This window comes from Archocentrus centrarchus, chromosome 10 (assembly GCF_007364275.1).
Source record: "Archocentrus centrarchus isolate MPI-CPG fArcCen1 chromosome 10, fArcCen1, whole genome shotgun sequence".
Taxonomy (NCBI): domain Eukaryota; kingdom Metazoa; phylum Chordata; class Actinopteri; order Cichliformes; family Cichlidae; genus Archocentrus; species Archocentrus centrarchus.
Window position 1 is genome coordinate 3,694,991 of NC_044355.1, and position 16,641 is coordinate 3,711,631.

At 41.8% G+C, this 16,641-nt stretch overlaps 2 protein-coding genes across 2 annotated transcripts; both read right to left on the bottom strand.

Annotated features, from left to right (window-relative positions):
* Window positions 1–9,506: 9,506 nt before the first annotated feature.
* Window positions 9,507–11,275, bottom strand: fgfbp1a (fibroblast growth factor binding protein 1a). The gene is made up of 2 exons (XM_030740081.1): window positions 11,230–11,275; window positions 9,507–10,679 (listed from the first exon to the last, which is right to left on the bottom strand). Exon 2 carries the CDS (start codon window positions 10,658–10,660, stop codon window positions 10,025–10,027), a length of 636 nt encoding a protein of 211 aa, XP_030595941.1. The 5' UTR covers window positions 10,661–10,679; window positions 11,230–11,275; the 3' UTR covers window positions 9,507–10,024.
* An 870-nt stretch (window positions 11,276–12,145) lies between these two features.
* Window positions 12,146–13,509, bottom strand: fgfbp2a (fibroblast growth factor binding protein 2a). The gene is made up of 2 exons (XM_030739849.1): window positions 12,659–13,509; window positions 12,146–12,480 (listed from the first exon to the last, which is right to left on the bottom strand). Exon 1 carries the CDS (start codon window positions 13,306–13,308, stop codon window positions 12,661–12,663), a length of 648 nt encoding a protein of 215 aa, XP_030595709.1. The 5' UTR covers window positions 13,309–13,509; the 3' UTR covers window positions 12,146–12,480; window positions 12,659–12,660.
* Between the last annotated feature and the right edge of the window lie 3,132 nt (window positions 13,510–16,641).

The window sequence follows — 16,641 nt, forward strand, 5'->3', positions numbered from 1 at the left end:
AAGTAGTGTGAATTACCTGAGTGTCATTTTGACTTATGGAAATACTATAGTATGAATATCATTTACACAGCACTGTTTATTTTTTGTTTTGTTTTGTTTGTCTTTTTGGTGGTATGCAAGCAGTTTTGATTTTAATATAGAGAATAATGCTTGCAAAAATATATAAATAAAATGTTTAATTAATTTGATATGGATCTTTATGCACCTCTTTCTCTTGTCAAACAGACACACAATGTTAGCAGCTGTTTACCTTATTTGAGGTTACTTCTCACAGCATGTGTTAAATGCAAGTTTGAAAATACAACACTGCTGCTCAATTATTAAACCCTACATGTCAACAACCCTGCTGCTCCCATTAATAACAAATGAGACTCTGATCCAGACTCGATGTGCAATGCGGCTGTCAGTAATCAATAAGTAATGGGATGCTATTACACGTTTGTTGATGCATATAATAACATCTGTTGCCTCCATGTCTTTCTGCATGACGAGGCCAGATGGGGTCCCGGGGTCAGCAGGTGAGAGAAGACTTTGTTTTGTTGGAACTGAACCACAGGGTGGCAGCAGAGTTTGAAATGAGCACAATGTCTTCATAATGTTTCTCATTACAGTGACTGATGAGACAGCATCAACATATTTTACTTTAAAATTAAATTTCTTTTCACAAATTAACAAATTCTTATGTAAGCTACAGTACCAGTTTGGACACACTCACCCATTCATATGAATGAATCCTCCAATTTTATCACTGCATATCTTAAGGAACATATATATATAATCTTATGTATTATTGAAGAGTCTGTGATTTGGCATTATATAAATAAAACTGAATGGAATTCCTATAATTCAGCTTCACATATTTAATAACTTCAGATCTTCTGGAACATTAAAATATGAAGAGGTTTAAAATAAAGTTCTTGATTTGTGAGTTGATCAGTGATTGCTTGGATCATTTTCTTTTCATTCTAGTGAAATGCATAAACTTTATCAGTATTTATGGTTGTTATTGACTAAATTTAGGCAGCAAGCACACAAGTATATGCAGCAAACTTGCTTACCTAATGTTTTCCTATAAACATTTACATGACTCTATAAAAGTATAAAGTCATTAAAATATCCCTGCACAAATGTGCTTGTCATTTCTAAATATGGCTCAGAAACCTTCTATACTTTTTTTTAAACATATGCACCATGTTAGATACACTGAAATCAGCTCAGGGTTAAAGCTGCTTTCGTGTGTAAGCATGCTTTCAGGGTGGCTGTGGCTCAGGAGGTAGAGCAGGTCATCTACTGATTGGAAGGTTGGTGGTTCAATTCTTGGCTTCTCCAGTCTGCATGCCCAAGTATCCTTGGGCAAGATACTGAACCACAAGTTGCTTTCTGATGCAACTGTCAGAGTGTGAATACTAGCTAGGAAGTGCTTATATGAATGGGCAGGGGCGGACTGGCATACATTACTACCGGGGATTTCCCCGGTGGGCTGATGGGTTAGTGGGCCGCCGGGCCGCCGGCTGTTTAACTCAGTCCGTGGAGGAGCCATTGCCGCGCACTGCGGCCCCGGCCCATAGTCACGCTGCTGTTTAACGGTGCCTATTACCTCTCCCCCGCTCCAGTCAGGCAAACCTGCTTAGCGCGCGGTCGCGGAATGAGCCTGTAAACACATGAACGAGCATGCCGGCCAGCTGATGCGGGCTGACGGCATGCAGCGGAGATCAGAAAAAAAAAATCTTGTCCCAGAAAATCCGGGCCGGACTACGAAAACATACAGCAGCTGTTTCACTTATTAATACAAGTAGTCACGAACTGGAAAAGCCTTGTCCATACTAATGCCACATTAATTACATCTCCCTGTTTGTATCCCATGAGTGACAAGTCAAGAGAGAGACGACAGTTGCACACTGACACTGCTGAGGGGGTCTAACTCATCATGTGATCCCTCCGCGACACTGTTGACACTACTGAAACGTGAAAAAATAAGTCCGCATTGCCATAAAGATGCACTAATACCAGCTACTAATATCATTAATTATTGCTTTTGTATTAGTATTATTACTGATTGTGTAGTTGTTCTTTAGGCCTATTAATTCAATTAACAATTACTAATTATTTATAGGCTGAAAGTGAATCTGATGATTCTACAGAGAGAGATGTGACTCAAGAGGAAGACCTAGATGCCCATCAATCAGAGATTGAGTATTTCACCAGACCCAAACCAGAGACATTAGACCTTTTTCTCTTTCACAACAGCACCTTGAGGCTTTCATGCTCATGGCTACTCAGACAGATGTCCTAAAGATGCTGGAGAGTGATAAAATTATAGATGGTGTAGCAGAAAAGAGTCGGTTGCTGCAGAGGTTACTCACTGAGTGAACAATGTAGGTTTCAGTAGCTTTCCAGTTGTTTTTCCCCTGTATTTTGTCAGGGTCAAGTTGTTAAGTTTGTTAGTTATTTTGTTATGCCATATTATTGTATTATTGTAATCATATTATTGCTGGAAGTAATATTGTCCATATGACAATAAAAGTCATATACACTACATGCCATGTATAGATTCATATACAGTATACACACACACACATACAGATATATATATATATAGTGGGCCAGTCTGTCAGGAACTCCCGGGCCACTTTTTCTCCCCAGTCCGCCCCTGTGAATGGGTGAATGCAAATGTGTTGAGTGCTCAGCTAGAGTAGAAAATATATAAGAACTAGTCCAGTTATGAGAGGCTCCTGTTCTCGCTGCAGACTCTGTTCACTGCAAAAATCATTCAGTTATATAATAAGTATTTAGCACTGCTGGCTGTTGATGGCAGTCTCCATAGCCTTTAATGTTTGTCACATGTGCTCAGGGTGAACCTGCTCTTACCTCAGGAGGTAGAGCAGGTCTGATCGGAAGGTCGGAGGTTCGATTCCTGGCTACCCCAGGCTGCATGCCACTGTATCCTTGGGCAAGATACTTAACCCCAAGTTGCTCTCTGACACAAGCACTGGAGTGTGAATGTTAGATAATAAAAAGCACTTATCTTAATCAATCATGGAAGTGCTTGTGTGAATGGGGTAAATGTAAACGTGTTGTATAAGTTTGAGTGCGCAGGCAGAGTAGAAAAGCGTTATATAAGAACCAGTCCATTTACCATTTACTCGAGGCCATCGGGCCCTCAGGGCACCTTCATGAAGTCTTTTTTTTCCCTCATTGTTTGGTCAGCTGGCCGACTGGAGATCATTTTGTAGCTCTGGCGGTGCTCAGTGCTCTCAGTCCTCCTTGCACAAAGGAGCAGACACCGGTCGTTCTGATTGGTCAAGGACCTTCTACACCCCTGCCCAGCTCTCCTAGAGTAATGCTTGTCTCCTGGAATCTTCTCCATGCGCTTGAGGCTGTGCTGGGAGACACAGCAAGCCTTCTGATAATGGCACGTATTGATGTGCCATCCTGGGGGAGATGGAGGACTTGATGCTGTACTCTGATTAAAAAGTGTTCCTTTATTTAAGGTTTTTGAAGCAGTGTACAGTACCAGTCAAAGGTTAGGACACACGTCCAAAATTTTGATGGGTATTGTATAAATTCTTTAGTATACTAAAAGGAAGAAAATAGGTACCCATGTGCAATGTAAACCCTACACCAATTTTTTGTATGTCACATCTTTGAACTGTGCAATTTAAGGCCTTTGTTTTAATCACTGTAACGCTCCACAGCTTGGTGTTTGATACAGTCAACAAAGTTCTTGCTTTGCCAGTGCCTGACTGTCACAAATCAGTTATGCTCGATGGTCATTTCCACTGCAGGAAGATGCTGTAAGCAAGCCTCTGGTGCTGCATTTCATTCTCAAGCTCAAAAAATAGTGAAGTGACACTGCTCTAGTCACTGTGTGGTGTGGCTGTAAGTTTTATTATTTCTGGCAAATCTCTACTCTGCTCTGAGTCAGATCACTTTAAAATGCAGGGAGATCCTGAATAAAATTACATGGAGTTTATTTGGAATTGCATCAAAAAACTATTCTGAATAGTTAATAATCAACTCAAACATTCAAGGCTTTTAATTTTTATTAACACAATCACAGTATTTTGAATATTTCACTAATTTAACGTTTTCTCTCCTGTTTTGATGCAAAAATATTTTGCATAGAGTCTTTATGCAAAATCAAATTACCCTTACAAAAACAGTACTCGTGTGCATATGTCCTGCCTGTATTTACTAAATCACATTGGTTATTACTTTTTTTTTTTAATTCTTACATTTTAAAGAAATAATCAGTCATTTTTTGATAATTTACTGTAAATCAATGACACGGCTTTCCAATCTGGGCTGATAATAATTACATATTTTATGTAGCTTATGCTCCTGAGATTAGTTTATGTAATTCCAGCTACATGTAAAAAATTTCTCCCCTCACTCATCAGTCTCATTTCAGTGCCATTTTTTGGTATTTATTTGAATTCCCTTCAATTCTTTGCAATCTTGGCTCCATTGACCCTAAAGCTCTTTATAACCCAAATGCGCACACACACATATACAAAGGCATTCATATGAGCCTGTAAGCTGGACTCACACACACACACAGTGCCAAATCCCCTTTGTGGCAGTAGTACTGAAGTGTGTTTTGAATACTTTCAGTTTGACCAAGGCTTACGTCCCTCAGCCAATCAGGAGCAGGTACAGGCAGTCAGACCACCTGTAAGCCCACACTACACAGGGTTCACTTAGTAGGGAATGCTTTTGGCTGCATAACCATTCACATATCAAATTAATAGCAGACACTCCAAACATTTGTTAGGAGTTGTGTTACAAGGCACCTGATTTATCTTACCAGCTGTTTTGGTCTTCATAAACTTTAATAACTAACTGTTCACTGTTGACGCTCTTACACTAATACAGAAAAGACATTTAGAACCTCAAAGGTTTAAAAAAAAACAGTAGGAATAATTAATTGTGAACATAAACACAAAAAGGAATACTTCGAGGACCTTCTGAATCCCACTGACACGCCTTCTGTAGTGGAAGCAGAGTCTGGGGATGAGGGGGATGACTTGACCATCACTGGGGGTGAGGTCACTGAGGTAGTTAAACAACTCCTTGGTGGCAGAGCCCCTGGGGTGGACGAGATTCGCCCTGAGTTCCTGAAGGCTCTGGATGTTGTAGGGCTGTCTTGGTTGACACGCCTCTGCAACATCGCGTGGAGATCTGGGGCAGTGCCATTGGATTGGCAGACCAGGGTGGTGGTCCCCATCTTTAAGAAGGGAGACCGGAGGGTGTGCTCCAACTTTCGGGGGATCACACTCCTCAGCCTCCCCGGTAAGGTCTATGCCAGGGTGCTGGAAAGGAGGGTGCGTCCGTTAGTCGAACCTCGGATTCAGGAGGAACAATGCGGTTTTCGTCCTGGTCGTGGAACGCTGGACCAGCTCTTTATCCTCTCAAGGATATTCGAGTGTGCGTGGGAGTTTGCCCAACCAGTCTACATGTGCTTTGTGGACTTGGAGAAGGCATTCGACCGTGTTCCTCGGGGTGTTCTTTGGGAGGTTCTGCGGGAGTATGGGGTGTCTGGCCCATTGTTGCGGGCCATTCAGTCCTTGTACAACCACAGTGAGAGCTTGGTCCGTATAGCCGGTAATAAGTCGGATTTGTTTCCTGTGGGTGTTGGACTCCGTCAGGGCTGCCCTTTGTCACCGATTCTGTTCATAATTTTTATGGACAGAATTTCTAGGCGTAGCCAGGTGGCGGAAGGCTTCTTCCTTGGTGGCCTCAGAGTCACATCTCTGCTTTTTGCAGATGATGCGGTTCTGTTGGCTTCATCACGGGGGGGCCTCCAGCTCGCAGTGGAACGGTTCGCAGCCGAGTGTGAAGCGGCTGGCATGAGAATCAGCACCTCTAAGTCTGAGGCCATGGTCCTCAGCCGGAAAAGGGTGGAGTGCCATCTCCGGCTCAGGAACGAGTTCTTGCCTCAAGTGGAGGAGTTTAAGTATCTCGGGGTCTTGTTCACGAGTGATGGGAGAAGGGAACGGGAGATCGACAGGCGGATCGGGGCTGCTTCTGCAGTGATGCGGACGCTGCAACGGTCCGTCGTGGTGAAGAGGGAGCTTAACGTAAAAGCGAGGCTCCTGATTTACCGGTCGATCTACGTTCCTACCCTCACCTATGGTCACGAGCTTTGGGTAGTGACCGAAAGAATAAGATCGCGAATACAAGCGGCAGAAATGAGTTTCCTTCGAAGGGTGGCTGGCCTCTCCCTTAGAGATAAGGTGAGGAGTGCGGCCATCCGGGAGGGGCTCGGAGTAGAGCCGCTGCTCCTCCACATCGAAAGGAGCCAGTTGAGGTGGCTCGGGCATCTGATTAGGATGCCTCCTGGCCACCTCCTGGGTGAGGTGTTCCGGGCATGTCCCACCGGGAGGAGGCCCCGTGGTAGACCCAGGACACGCTGGAGAGATTGTGTATCTCGGCTGGCCTGGGAACGCCTTGGGGTCCCTCCGGATGGGCTGGAGGAGGTGGCTGGGGAGAGGGAAGCTTGGGCTTCTCTGCTTAGGCTTCTGTCCCCGCGACCCGGCCCCGGATAAGCGGAAGAAAATGGATGGATGGATGGAACATAAACACTGGTCAAATAATTTTAAAGGAATAAATAGAGGTCTGTGAGTATAAACACGTTACATACAGCATCACCCATAAGTTCTTCCCTTCTGCACAGTGCTGTGCACATTATTTTATGATGCAGCTGTTTTAAATTAAAGGTGGGTGCTGATAACTTTTGCAAGGCCTCACTTCTGATAATTGGAATCACTCAACAGGACTTCTCAAATATGTCTTTCTGATTTTTTTTTTTCCAGGTATCACATTATACCTTGTAAATATAATTTTATTATTACTATTATTTAATTTTATCATTACTTTATGATCTTATTATTTTGCTATAACACGAAGTTAATTGAATGAATGAGGAATAATAAAATTATATTTACAAGGTATAAAATGGTACCTGAAAAACACAATGTCTTTAGCTCTAATTTTCCTCTGAAAACGTGCATCTTCATTTCCTGTAATTACTGCACCTACGCCACAGGATCAAGATACACAACTGAGCTGCATGCCGTGCTTCTGAAATACCACAGGCAAGAGAAATCACAGTGCAGCAAACATATAAAAAACACTGCTATTGGAAGCTTTTATGCAAATGTGTAACCCCTGTTTGTTCACTCACAGAGATAAAAAAAATAAATCAGCACTGCTGGAAAAGATTTCATTTTGTGTCTTTTCTTTGGATGCTGTCACAATAGTGAAAGTGCAGAACTAGAACAGGCTGTGTGTGCTTTCTGAAAAGGGTCTGGGTTAAAGCAGACACATCGTCGGTCAGGAAAATGATTGCTTATTGGCGTATAATGAAATTATACGCAATTGTGCAGCATTACTGTGTTCCCAGTATTATTTTTCACAGCTTGATTGCATTTAAAATGACAGTTGGTACCTATGTAAGACCCATTTCATCAGCTTCAAATACTGCATTTGGAATTTTTTTAATCAAATGATTTAATTTACTGTACAAAGCTGCCAGAAGAATGGCTTATAACTTAAAGAGCCATTTTTCTGGCATTTTAATACATTTCAAAGCTGCTCATCAGAATTTCAGTCCAGTTTTCAAGAATGTTTTTAAAGTCCTGCTTCAAGGAAAGCTAATCCTTATACTTCTGTATTCACTACATTCCAGCAGTGATGTTGTGGCTGCTTTTTAATTTAGATAGGCTTACATCCAGCCAAACTATTTTGGTGTGTCTGATCTACTAGCAAAAGATTTCCTACAAAGCCCAGAATGCAACTTGCTGAGACTCTGAACTTGATGGGTTTGAGCTGTGGGCAAACCATTATGTTTCAGCAGGAGACGCAGACTAAGTCATCACGGAACGTCGTTCCACTGCCTAAAATTACAGCACGTCTTCCAGCTGCTGTGTTCTGGTGTTTTGGAGCAGCTGTGGCTGAAGAATCTTCTGTTGTTCACAGAGCTGTGTATGACTGGAAAATATTGATACTGGAACCTTTGGCTGGAACTTTTAGGTATGCCTAAAATATTAACCATGTGTGTATATATATATATATATATATATATATATATATGCCATAGTTGCATTGCCGTTATGTTTTGTCTGCTCTCTCCCATAGTTTGTTACCTCCACCAAGGAGGTTGTTTTTGTTAGTGTCATTCTGTCTGTAAACAGCTCCAAACGTTTACAGCTGATAAAGCTTTGCAGAGGTGTAGAGCGGGATCGTGTTAATAATCGTTTAAAATTTGGCTTACATCTACCGAGGTCTTCAAGGTCAACTTCATGATTTACTGGTCCAAAATTTTAAAAAGCCTTATAACTTAGAAACTATGATTTGTACTAGTGTGGTGTGTATTGTCAACACATAGAATGAACTGTATAAAGATTTAAACTATCATGTCACGACTGACCTCTGGTCAATCAGTTTCAAGGTCATAGATTGGGCTGAAGGTCAACGTTATAATAATGCTATATAGAACTATTACTGCCATTGCTTGTATTGATAACTTATAGGCATATAGGGAATGATATATGGGAACTCTGAATATCATATTTCTTTGGACTTCTGACCTTGTCTTCAAGGTCAAATAAGGTCAAACTTTAGGTAGTTCAAACTTTCATGAAATGTCTTTAGTCTTTAAAACTGCTTAAAATTCTCCTGCCTTTGTTTGTATTGGCAACATTTAGGAAATGATGCTGGTATATGGGGATTCTAAATATCATTAACATTATAGCTTACATCACTTCTTTCAAGTTGAGTCCAAAATGTGTTTTTACTGCACTACAAACTTTTTTCTCTCTACTGCTCTTTTCTGTCACCTCCCAACCAGTTGTTGCACATGGCTGCCCAACCCTGAGCCTGGTGCTGCTGGAGGTTCTTCCTTCCCACTGTCACCAAGTGCTTGCTCATATGGAAACATCAGATTCTTGCTGTTCTAATACCATGTGTCTTTGTCTTGCTATCTAAAACAGCTTGGCATCATTTAAATTAAATCAAGTGGAATAAATTACTAAGAGCCTGGCTTGTTAACCTCAGGAATACCAAACAGGATAAACTTGGAATCATGCATTCTGTTTTAGGTGTCAGTGTAACAGAATTGACTTTTTTTGCAGTACAACTTAAATTGTTCTGCGGAAGGTTTTATTATACTGATTTTAATTGGTAACCCTTTTGTTTCCAAGTCAATCTGATAGTAAAAAAAAAGAAAAGGAAACAAATTGCTCAGGAATGTTCATTAGTTAGTTTATGCTGCTCATTATCTCATAAATTTAATTGCAATGTCATATTCCAGTACAGCGTTGCCAAAGCAAACAGTGACAATCTTACAATACGTACAAATATGTAAACTTAGTTCAAGCTGCTGTTATTGTACAGCATGAATGGACTGAATCTGAAGTGTGGGAACATCCACTGATCATAAGTGCCAAAAATAATCCCGAACTCTTCAGCTCAACCTGTTAAATATTTTTGTTGTTAGTTTGATCTTGTCTATTTAGACACGGGAAACCTTCGATAATGCAAGCTCAGCGTGTGAGGTTTTTATGGCTTCACACAGTGAGTGCGGATTCAGAGGCCTCTCAGAGTCTAAGTATGCAGGCTGAGGTTTGTAGAAATCACACTCCCTCTGGCTCAAATTACTGTCTGTTACCAGATATTCTCAAACATTTAACCTCCCATGAAAAGCCTTCATCAGGACTGTGCACATTTGGAAAAGACAGAAAATGTGTGGCATTATTTTACAAAGACAGGCATTTTATATTGAGGAGGAGAGGTCATTTTAATATGGCTACAATAGAAAAACATACCCAAGTGCAATTACAAGTTACAGAATTGGAAATGGAAAGGGGGAAACTAATATTCTGCATATTATCTTTACATTAATGTCTAAATTGGTTTGAACAAATTTCTCACCAACAGATAAATCAAAACTATCCACTGAGAATGTTTTTGTTAAGCAGGAAGCATCTATAACGGACACGTGTGAACTATTTCAGTTCTTGTCTCAGCAATCATAATCCTGCACCATGGTAAAAAGGAAAGTGCAAAAACTTGACCAGGAGTCGCTGCAGAACTCCTCTGCTCGCTTCCTGTTACCAGGCTGACAGGATTTGACAGCTTTGATTGGAGAAGGTGGAATGTACAGTGGGGAAGTCTTCATCCTCTGTGTAGCATGCAGTCTAAAATGAGCATTTCTGGCAGCTCTTCTGCACATGCCCGCCCTGACCAAAGCGCTGCTGTCCTGGCAGAGATCGTTTTGCTTCTTCAGCGCCCTGCCAATCTGCTTCCAGTAAAGTCTAACATTGGAGACGTACTGGGGACAAGCAGCTGGTCTCGCTATATACTCGCAGCTGAAGCTCCTGTCCTCCTTCTTGCAGGTGATGCTGAGGATGAAGAGGTCCTCACCTGTTGCAGCCCAGTTGCACTTTGACTTGTCTCTGGTGACCAGTTTGCCCTTAATGAGCTGTGCAGAGACAGACTTAGTTTGGCGACCCACCTTTGGTTCTGACCTTTCCTTGCGTTGTCCTTTGTCCATGCCTCGTCCCTTCCGTCCATGGCTTTTCTGGCAGCTACCCAGCATCACCTGATGGGAAATACAAGCCAGGACCAGGAGAATGGTGACGTTGGTGAGGAGAGCCATGAAACCAGTAGAACACGACCTGCCAAAGGATTAAGTCAGATTTAGATATTTGACCTTAAAACCCTTTCATTTCCCTTTGCACAAAGACACATTTTAATCCTTCATTAAACCAACATTTCAAATGAAAGCTGACTGTTGTGGGAATATTTTTGGATGCAGACACCACGAAATGACATGCAGGGGTTTTTGTACAGTATATTCAAGACAGTTTCAAGTGAGGCATTAGGAAAATTATGAAAAATGCATCAAACAATATAAAAATGGTTGCTTAAATATAATATTGAAGAAGTGTGGAGCATATAAACTTTAAAATTTAAAAGGCAGAGGTAAACTGTTTTAAACATTGATTTAAAAAATTAAAATCCAAAGATGGAAAAATTACAATAATGATGATATAAATCTAGTAAAATACATAGCCTATAGCAGAAATACAATAATTATATGCAAGGATTCCACAGGATGCACGTCATAAAAACATAAAGGTAGTAGCATATCCCAAATATAGTAATACAATATTGGCAGATTAGTTATCAGCAAAGTGCAGCTGAAGTTGTGGTGCCTTCCCTTACCTGAAGCCTTTACAGAAACTTTGGTTTGCAGTCGTTACACATGAGAACCGGGTGCTGCCTTTATGTGCAGATTCCAATATGCAGCCGCATAATCAGCCCTCCCCTTCACACTCACACACTCAAACACACACACACACACACAGCATGACTGAAGAGCTTATAACATTTCTTGAGTTGTAGAATAGATTAGGAATACTTTGAACCTGGCACTTGTATCATCAAACTACCAAAAAAAAGAAAAAGATGGGGGTTTAAAATGACATGCCTGATAGAAAATGAAATCACCTTAAAATATATACAAGAAAAGGCTTTTATAAACACTTTGCCAAGACTTTGTTAAACCACAGCTGACATAAGTGTTAAGCTTGCTGGCAGCGTCTATGAATCTGAATAACTGTAAGCACTCACAAGACTTATGTTGAGATATCAGGACTAAAGGTTATCTGTTGCACCAGATTGCCTGCTTCATCAAGTCCCACCTACTTTAGAATGATTAAAATTCATATTTTAAGCATATGCAAATGACCTCGAGTCTTTTAAGACCTTCAGAAGACCATCTGTGAGTTCACAACGCCAAAGATAAAATGACCTGAAATATCTTGAAAGGAGCCAGATGATCACTGACTGATTGAACTTGGTCTCAAAGTGCCCGACACCTAATGGTCACATACATATATATATACAGCAGATTATTCTTATAGCTTAAAAATATGATACTGTATATGTATGTAGAGAAACCATTTGCAATAATGCTGCTGTTTGCATTTTATTTAAATAATATTTTGAATCCAGAAGGTGTCAGTAAAACGAAACTAACCAACACAAAGATTGAAAATGTTTATTTATTTAACAAAACATTTTCACATTCATTATACATTTCTGACAAATACACCAGCATGGAGGCCAGAGCAAAATAAAACTCTACCCCAACATTTTTCAAGGTAATATTTACTGATGCAAGCAGATTATATTGAAGTTACAAACATAAATACATTACATGTTAAAGCAGAACCACTCAGTACAGGCTGTTCATGCAAAGCATTTGTTATTATGTAATAAAGTCAGACCTTTAAGCTCTTCCAGCTTGGTTCTTAATGGTTTCAGTGAGAAGTACTTGAAAGTCACTGTAATAGCACAGCTTACCCTGCAGAGGGTGCTACAGTTCTTTCACAACACACCAAAAAACTCCTTGTTTAGAATGTCCAACCTGATTGAGCCAGACATCAAGTCGTCTTCATTAGAGTTGTAAAGCTGTGAATATAACACATGAGAATATGCAAATTGAAAATTAGGTGCATCAGAAATATCTTAAAGAACAACAACAACAAAAAAATGGTTAAACAGCTTCACTCTACCACAGTTCTCTTGGATTAGTCATAAAACAATATAACAAGTGTTGCATGTTACCAGGCTCAGCACTGCTGCTCACCTTTAATTACGAAACAAACCAATAAAGAACGAGCAGATGCCTTGCAGCGATCTCCAGCAGTGCTGCCGAGCCATCCTCTTAGCATTGCTCTCAACGGGAGGTGTTGTTGGTGCTTGAGTACTGGTTTCCTGAGTGGTCTTTACTCTTTGTGGCTCTCGAATGGATTTTGCGACAGCTTGTCTTGTAGGAGCTGGCCTTGGCGGTCTAGGTTGAGGCTGCATATTTGCTGGTCTCCTGGAAGAACCCTCTGCTCGTGACTGGGAGAAAGAGGAGGATGAGAAGACCATCTGAGATTCATCAGTTGCCTTCCTGCACATGTGAGGTTTAATCTCTCTTGGTGCCTGGCAGGCATTGTCCAGCTTTCTCAGGTTCCACATCATCTGAACAAAATAGTGTCGAGGATGTTTGTTGTAAGCGGTGCAGGTCTGAGGTTTGCCCCTGTACTCGCACCAGTAAGCTTGCTTGTTGCCCCGGCATGACAGCCTCAGCCTTGTGTATTCCCCTTGACCGGTGACAAGCATGGTACACGAGTCCTTTGCCTTGGTGCTGAATGTGATGGGTGGGTCCCAGTTGCTTTGACCCCTGTCTCTCTGAGCCTGAGCTGGCCAGAGGCAGCAGCAGAACAGCAGAGCGGTGGCCTGTACCCACATGTCTTCAGAAGGATGCTGAATGTGAGACGAAAGTGGGACTGCTGAGAGTCCCTCCTGCTTTTTATTGGCCAAGCAAAGAAGGATTTACAGCTGTCAGGAAAAGGGAAGGGCTGCATGCAAAATCAGCCGAGATGTTGAGCTTAATGCATAACAGTTCTTACCACTAGCGGAACAAATCAGAGCCGGGCCGGGGGCGGGGCAAATGACCGGGCCCTTTATACCCAAATAATAAACATCATTTTACAACATACACATGCCCAGAACAGCGGGAATGTGTATGTTATGAAATGCCACTCATCTTAGCTTAGTCCGAAAAAATGCTCCACTTAAGGCCTTTAAGGCCGTTTCACACCGGATGCGTTGCGTAAAAACGACATGAAATTCCGAATCTTTCGGATGTGAACTTGTCGTGTAACCTACATACACACCGGACGCGCTGTTTTTGCGAATAAATCGCCCTCATAAAACGCACTGGGAAAGAAAGGAAGTCGACATCAAGCAATGATGTAATGAGGCCCTGATGTTTCTAAACAAGAGAAGGAAGAAAGAGAGTTTATGGGTTCATCCAGCTCATAAGAAAGCAACAGCAGGGAGAGTTCCATGGTTTGATCCCGGAGCTGAAGCTGCATCACGGATGCTTTCGCGCATATTTCAGGATGTCAGTGGGACAGTTTGAGCTCTTGTTGGCAGAGTTGGGATCACATGTGAGGAGGCAGAGGATAATATCAGAAAGCCGACTGACCCGGAGCAGCATGTAGCTGTGTGTCTGAGGGAAACTATTATGATTTTATTGTCCCATATCACTGTATATTCAGTACATTGGTGCGCGTTTTGAGCTATGACCTCACATGCTGCTAAATGCAGCGCTCTGATTGGTCAGACCTGTTTGTTCAGAAAAATCGACCTTGAACCGAAAAATAAATGCTGCAAATTCGTCCTGTGAAATGACGAGGTTGGTGTGAACGGCTGCATTAAGAACAGGCGAGTCCGAAGAATGTTTTTAACGCACGAAACATTCGCACGGAATTTACGCGTCCGGTCCTTTACACACCAGACGCACAAACAGATCTGACCAATCAGAGCGCTGCATTTAGCAACATGCGAGTTCATAGCTCAAAACGCGCACCAATGTACTGAATATACAGCTGGGAACAGTAAACTCATACAATTTTACCTCAGACACACAGCTACACGCTGTTCTGAGTCAGTCGGCTTTCTGAAATTATTCTCTGCCTCCTCACATGTGATCCCAACTCTGCCAATAACAACTGCCCACTGACATCCTGAAGTATGCGCCAAAGCGGCCGCGATGCAGCTTCAACTCCTGGATCAAACCATGAAACTGTCCCTGCTGCTGCTTTCTTATGAGCTGGATGAACCCAGAATCTGTTTCTTCCTTCTCTTGTTTAAAAACTTCACAACCTCATTACATCATCGTTTGATGTCGACTTCCTTTCTTTCACAGTGCGTTTTATGAGGGCGATTTATTCGCAAAAATGCAGCGCGTCCGGTGTGAAACGGCCTTTAGAGTGAAAATAAAGCCAGTCATGCAGTCCAACATCTTATTCAATATTTTACACCTACTACATCACTAAAGTCAGTCGGTCTTGTAAAGTTTTGAGCAACCATGACTCAGTCCTGACTGTGGCAACCTTTAAAACCCCCGTGTAAAACATGAATGATGGGTGATGTATAGTGGGTTGTATACTGTGCACATTGTGCCATGCATATTGCGATATAATCAAGACAGGGCCCTCCTTCTCCACCTCGCCTCGGACGTGACAGAGGCCTGGCTACCTGAAATCTTATTCTCCCCTCCTCTCTCCCATCCGGGCCCCCTCTAGCCCCGGGCCGGGGTCGTGCCGCCCTCCCAGCCCCTCCAGAAGCTCCGCCCCTGGTTCTTACCATAGCATGCAGTCTTAAAATGGCACAGTCTTGCTTGCTTTAGATGACAGTCGTGGCGCTGCTTATTTTTTCCCTACAAAATAAACATAATCATAGCCCACAGTATACAGAGAAGCATGAGAAGTCACTCACACACGGCAGACTACGGTCAGCTCAGACAGGAGTATTTGCTGTGCCAATTAAAAAAAGAAGTTGAAGGGCTAATAGAAGACTAAGGAAAAAGTTCGACTGCTCAGAAAGCGTGTTGACTTTAAGAGGCTTTATTTTCAGGGTCCATCTATATTGTGAGTCAGTGACATTATAAGAGAGAGACATGGCACTCAAAGATTCCTGAATTGAAGTCTCTACAGGCAGCCAAACTTCCAGGGTTTAAATATAACTGCCTAAAAAAATAACCAGACGGGTTTCAAGATAACTGCTGAGAAGCAAGACTTGCTTATGAAAGGATTTTAGTGTTTTGGGACTAAGGAGCAACATATCATAGATCTACATTTAGACTAAGATTTTAGAAAAGCCCGTGTTTTTTTTTTAACCAGTGTTCAGTTGTGAATTTTCTTTTCATTCCTCCAGGAATCTCACAGTTTCAGTTTGAAAGTGAGGTGAAACTCTTCAGCTGTAGTGCCAAACACAATATTAGCAGTTTCTTCTTAAAAGATTCACCCCCCCCCCCCCCCCCCCCCCCCCAAATGTTTTATTTCCCTTATAATCGTGCACAGTGATAGTGGAGCTCAATGTTGTCCTCTAAAGGTGTGGTGGCTCAGAGTATCAACACACTGTACTTAAGAAAATGCATGGAAAGAGACACAAAGTGGCATGTGCAAAATACAACACAACTAAATAAACTGTAAATAGAACCCAGGAAACACCTGCACATCGCACATGGCTGAGTGATACTCATCTGGGGCTCGAAACAATGAAAAACAAATTTGTGTCCCCTGGAAAAATTTCCACTGTGTACTTTTTAGTTGTGTATAAATGTCTGAAGTATTCTCTCTGGCACAGCGTTTGATGTGATGTTTGAAGAGGCTTCCTCTGAACCACTGCTTCTGTTTTGACTAGTTTGGTGCTCACGAGCTTATTTAGAAGTGGAGTTGGCACGTGGTGTTTATTCATATACAGAACTATGTGGTGCCTCTGAAAACCTGCCAACAACGCAGCAAACAAATGCTTATGGAGGACGGTAATCTCTTATTGAATAACTGACCAGTAACACAGCAAAGTGAGTCATGGCCAGCAGCGGCAGCACCACAAAAGAATGTGCATTCTTGTGTTAAACCATTTTCCTTTTTTTTCTTGTGTTTGGCAAACAAAACCAAACATAAAAACATGAAGTTGTTCTCTTTTACATCAAACATATTTGCCCACTTAAAACAGGTTACTCCAAAATGAAGGGCTGGTCCAAAACACAGAAGTCATCGAAATAGAAAC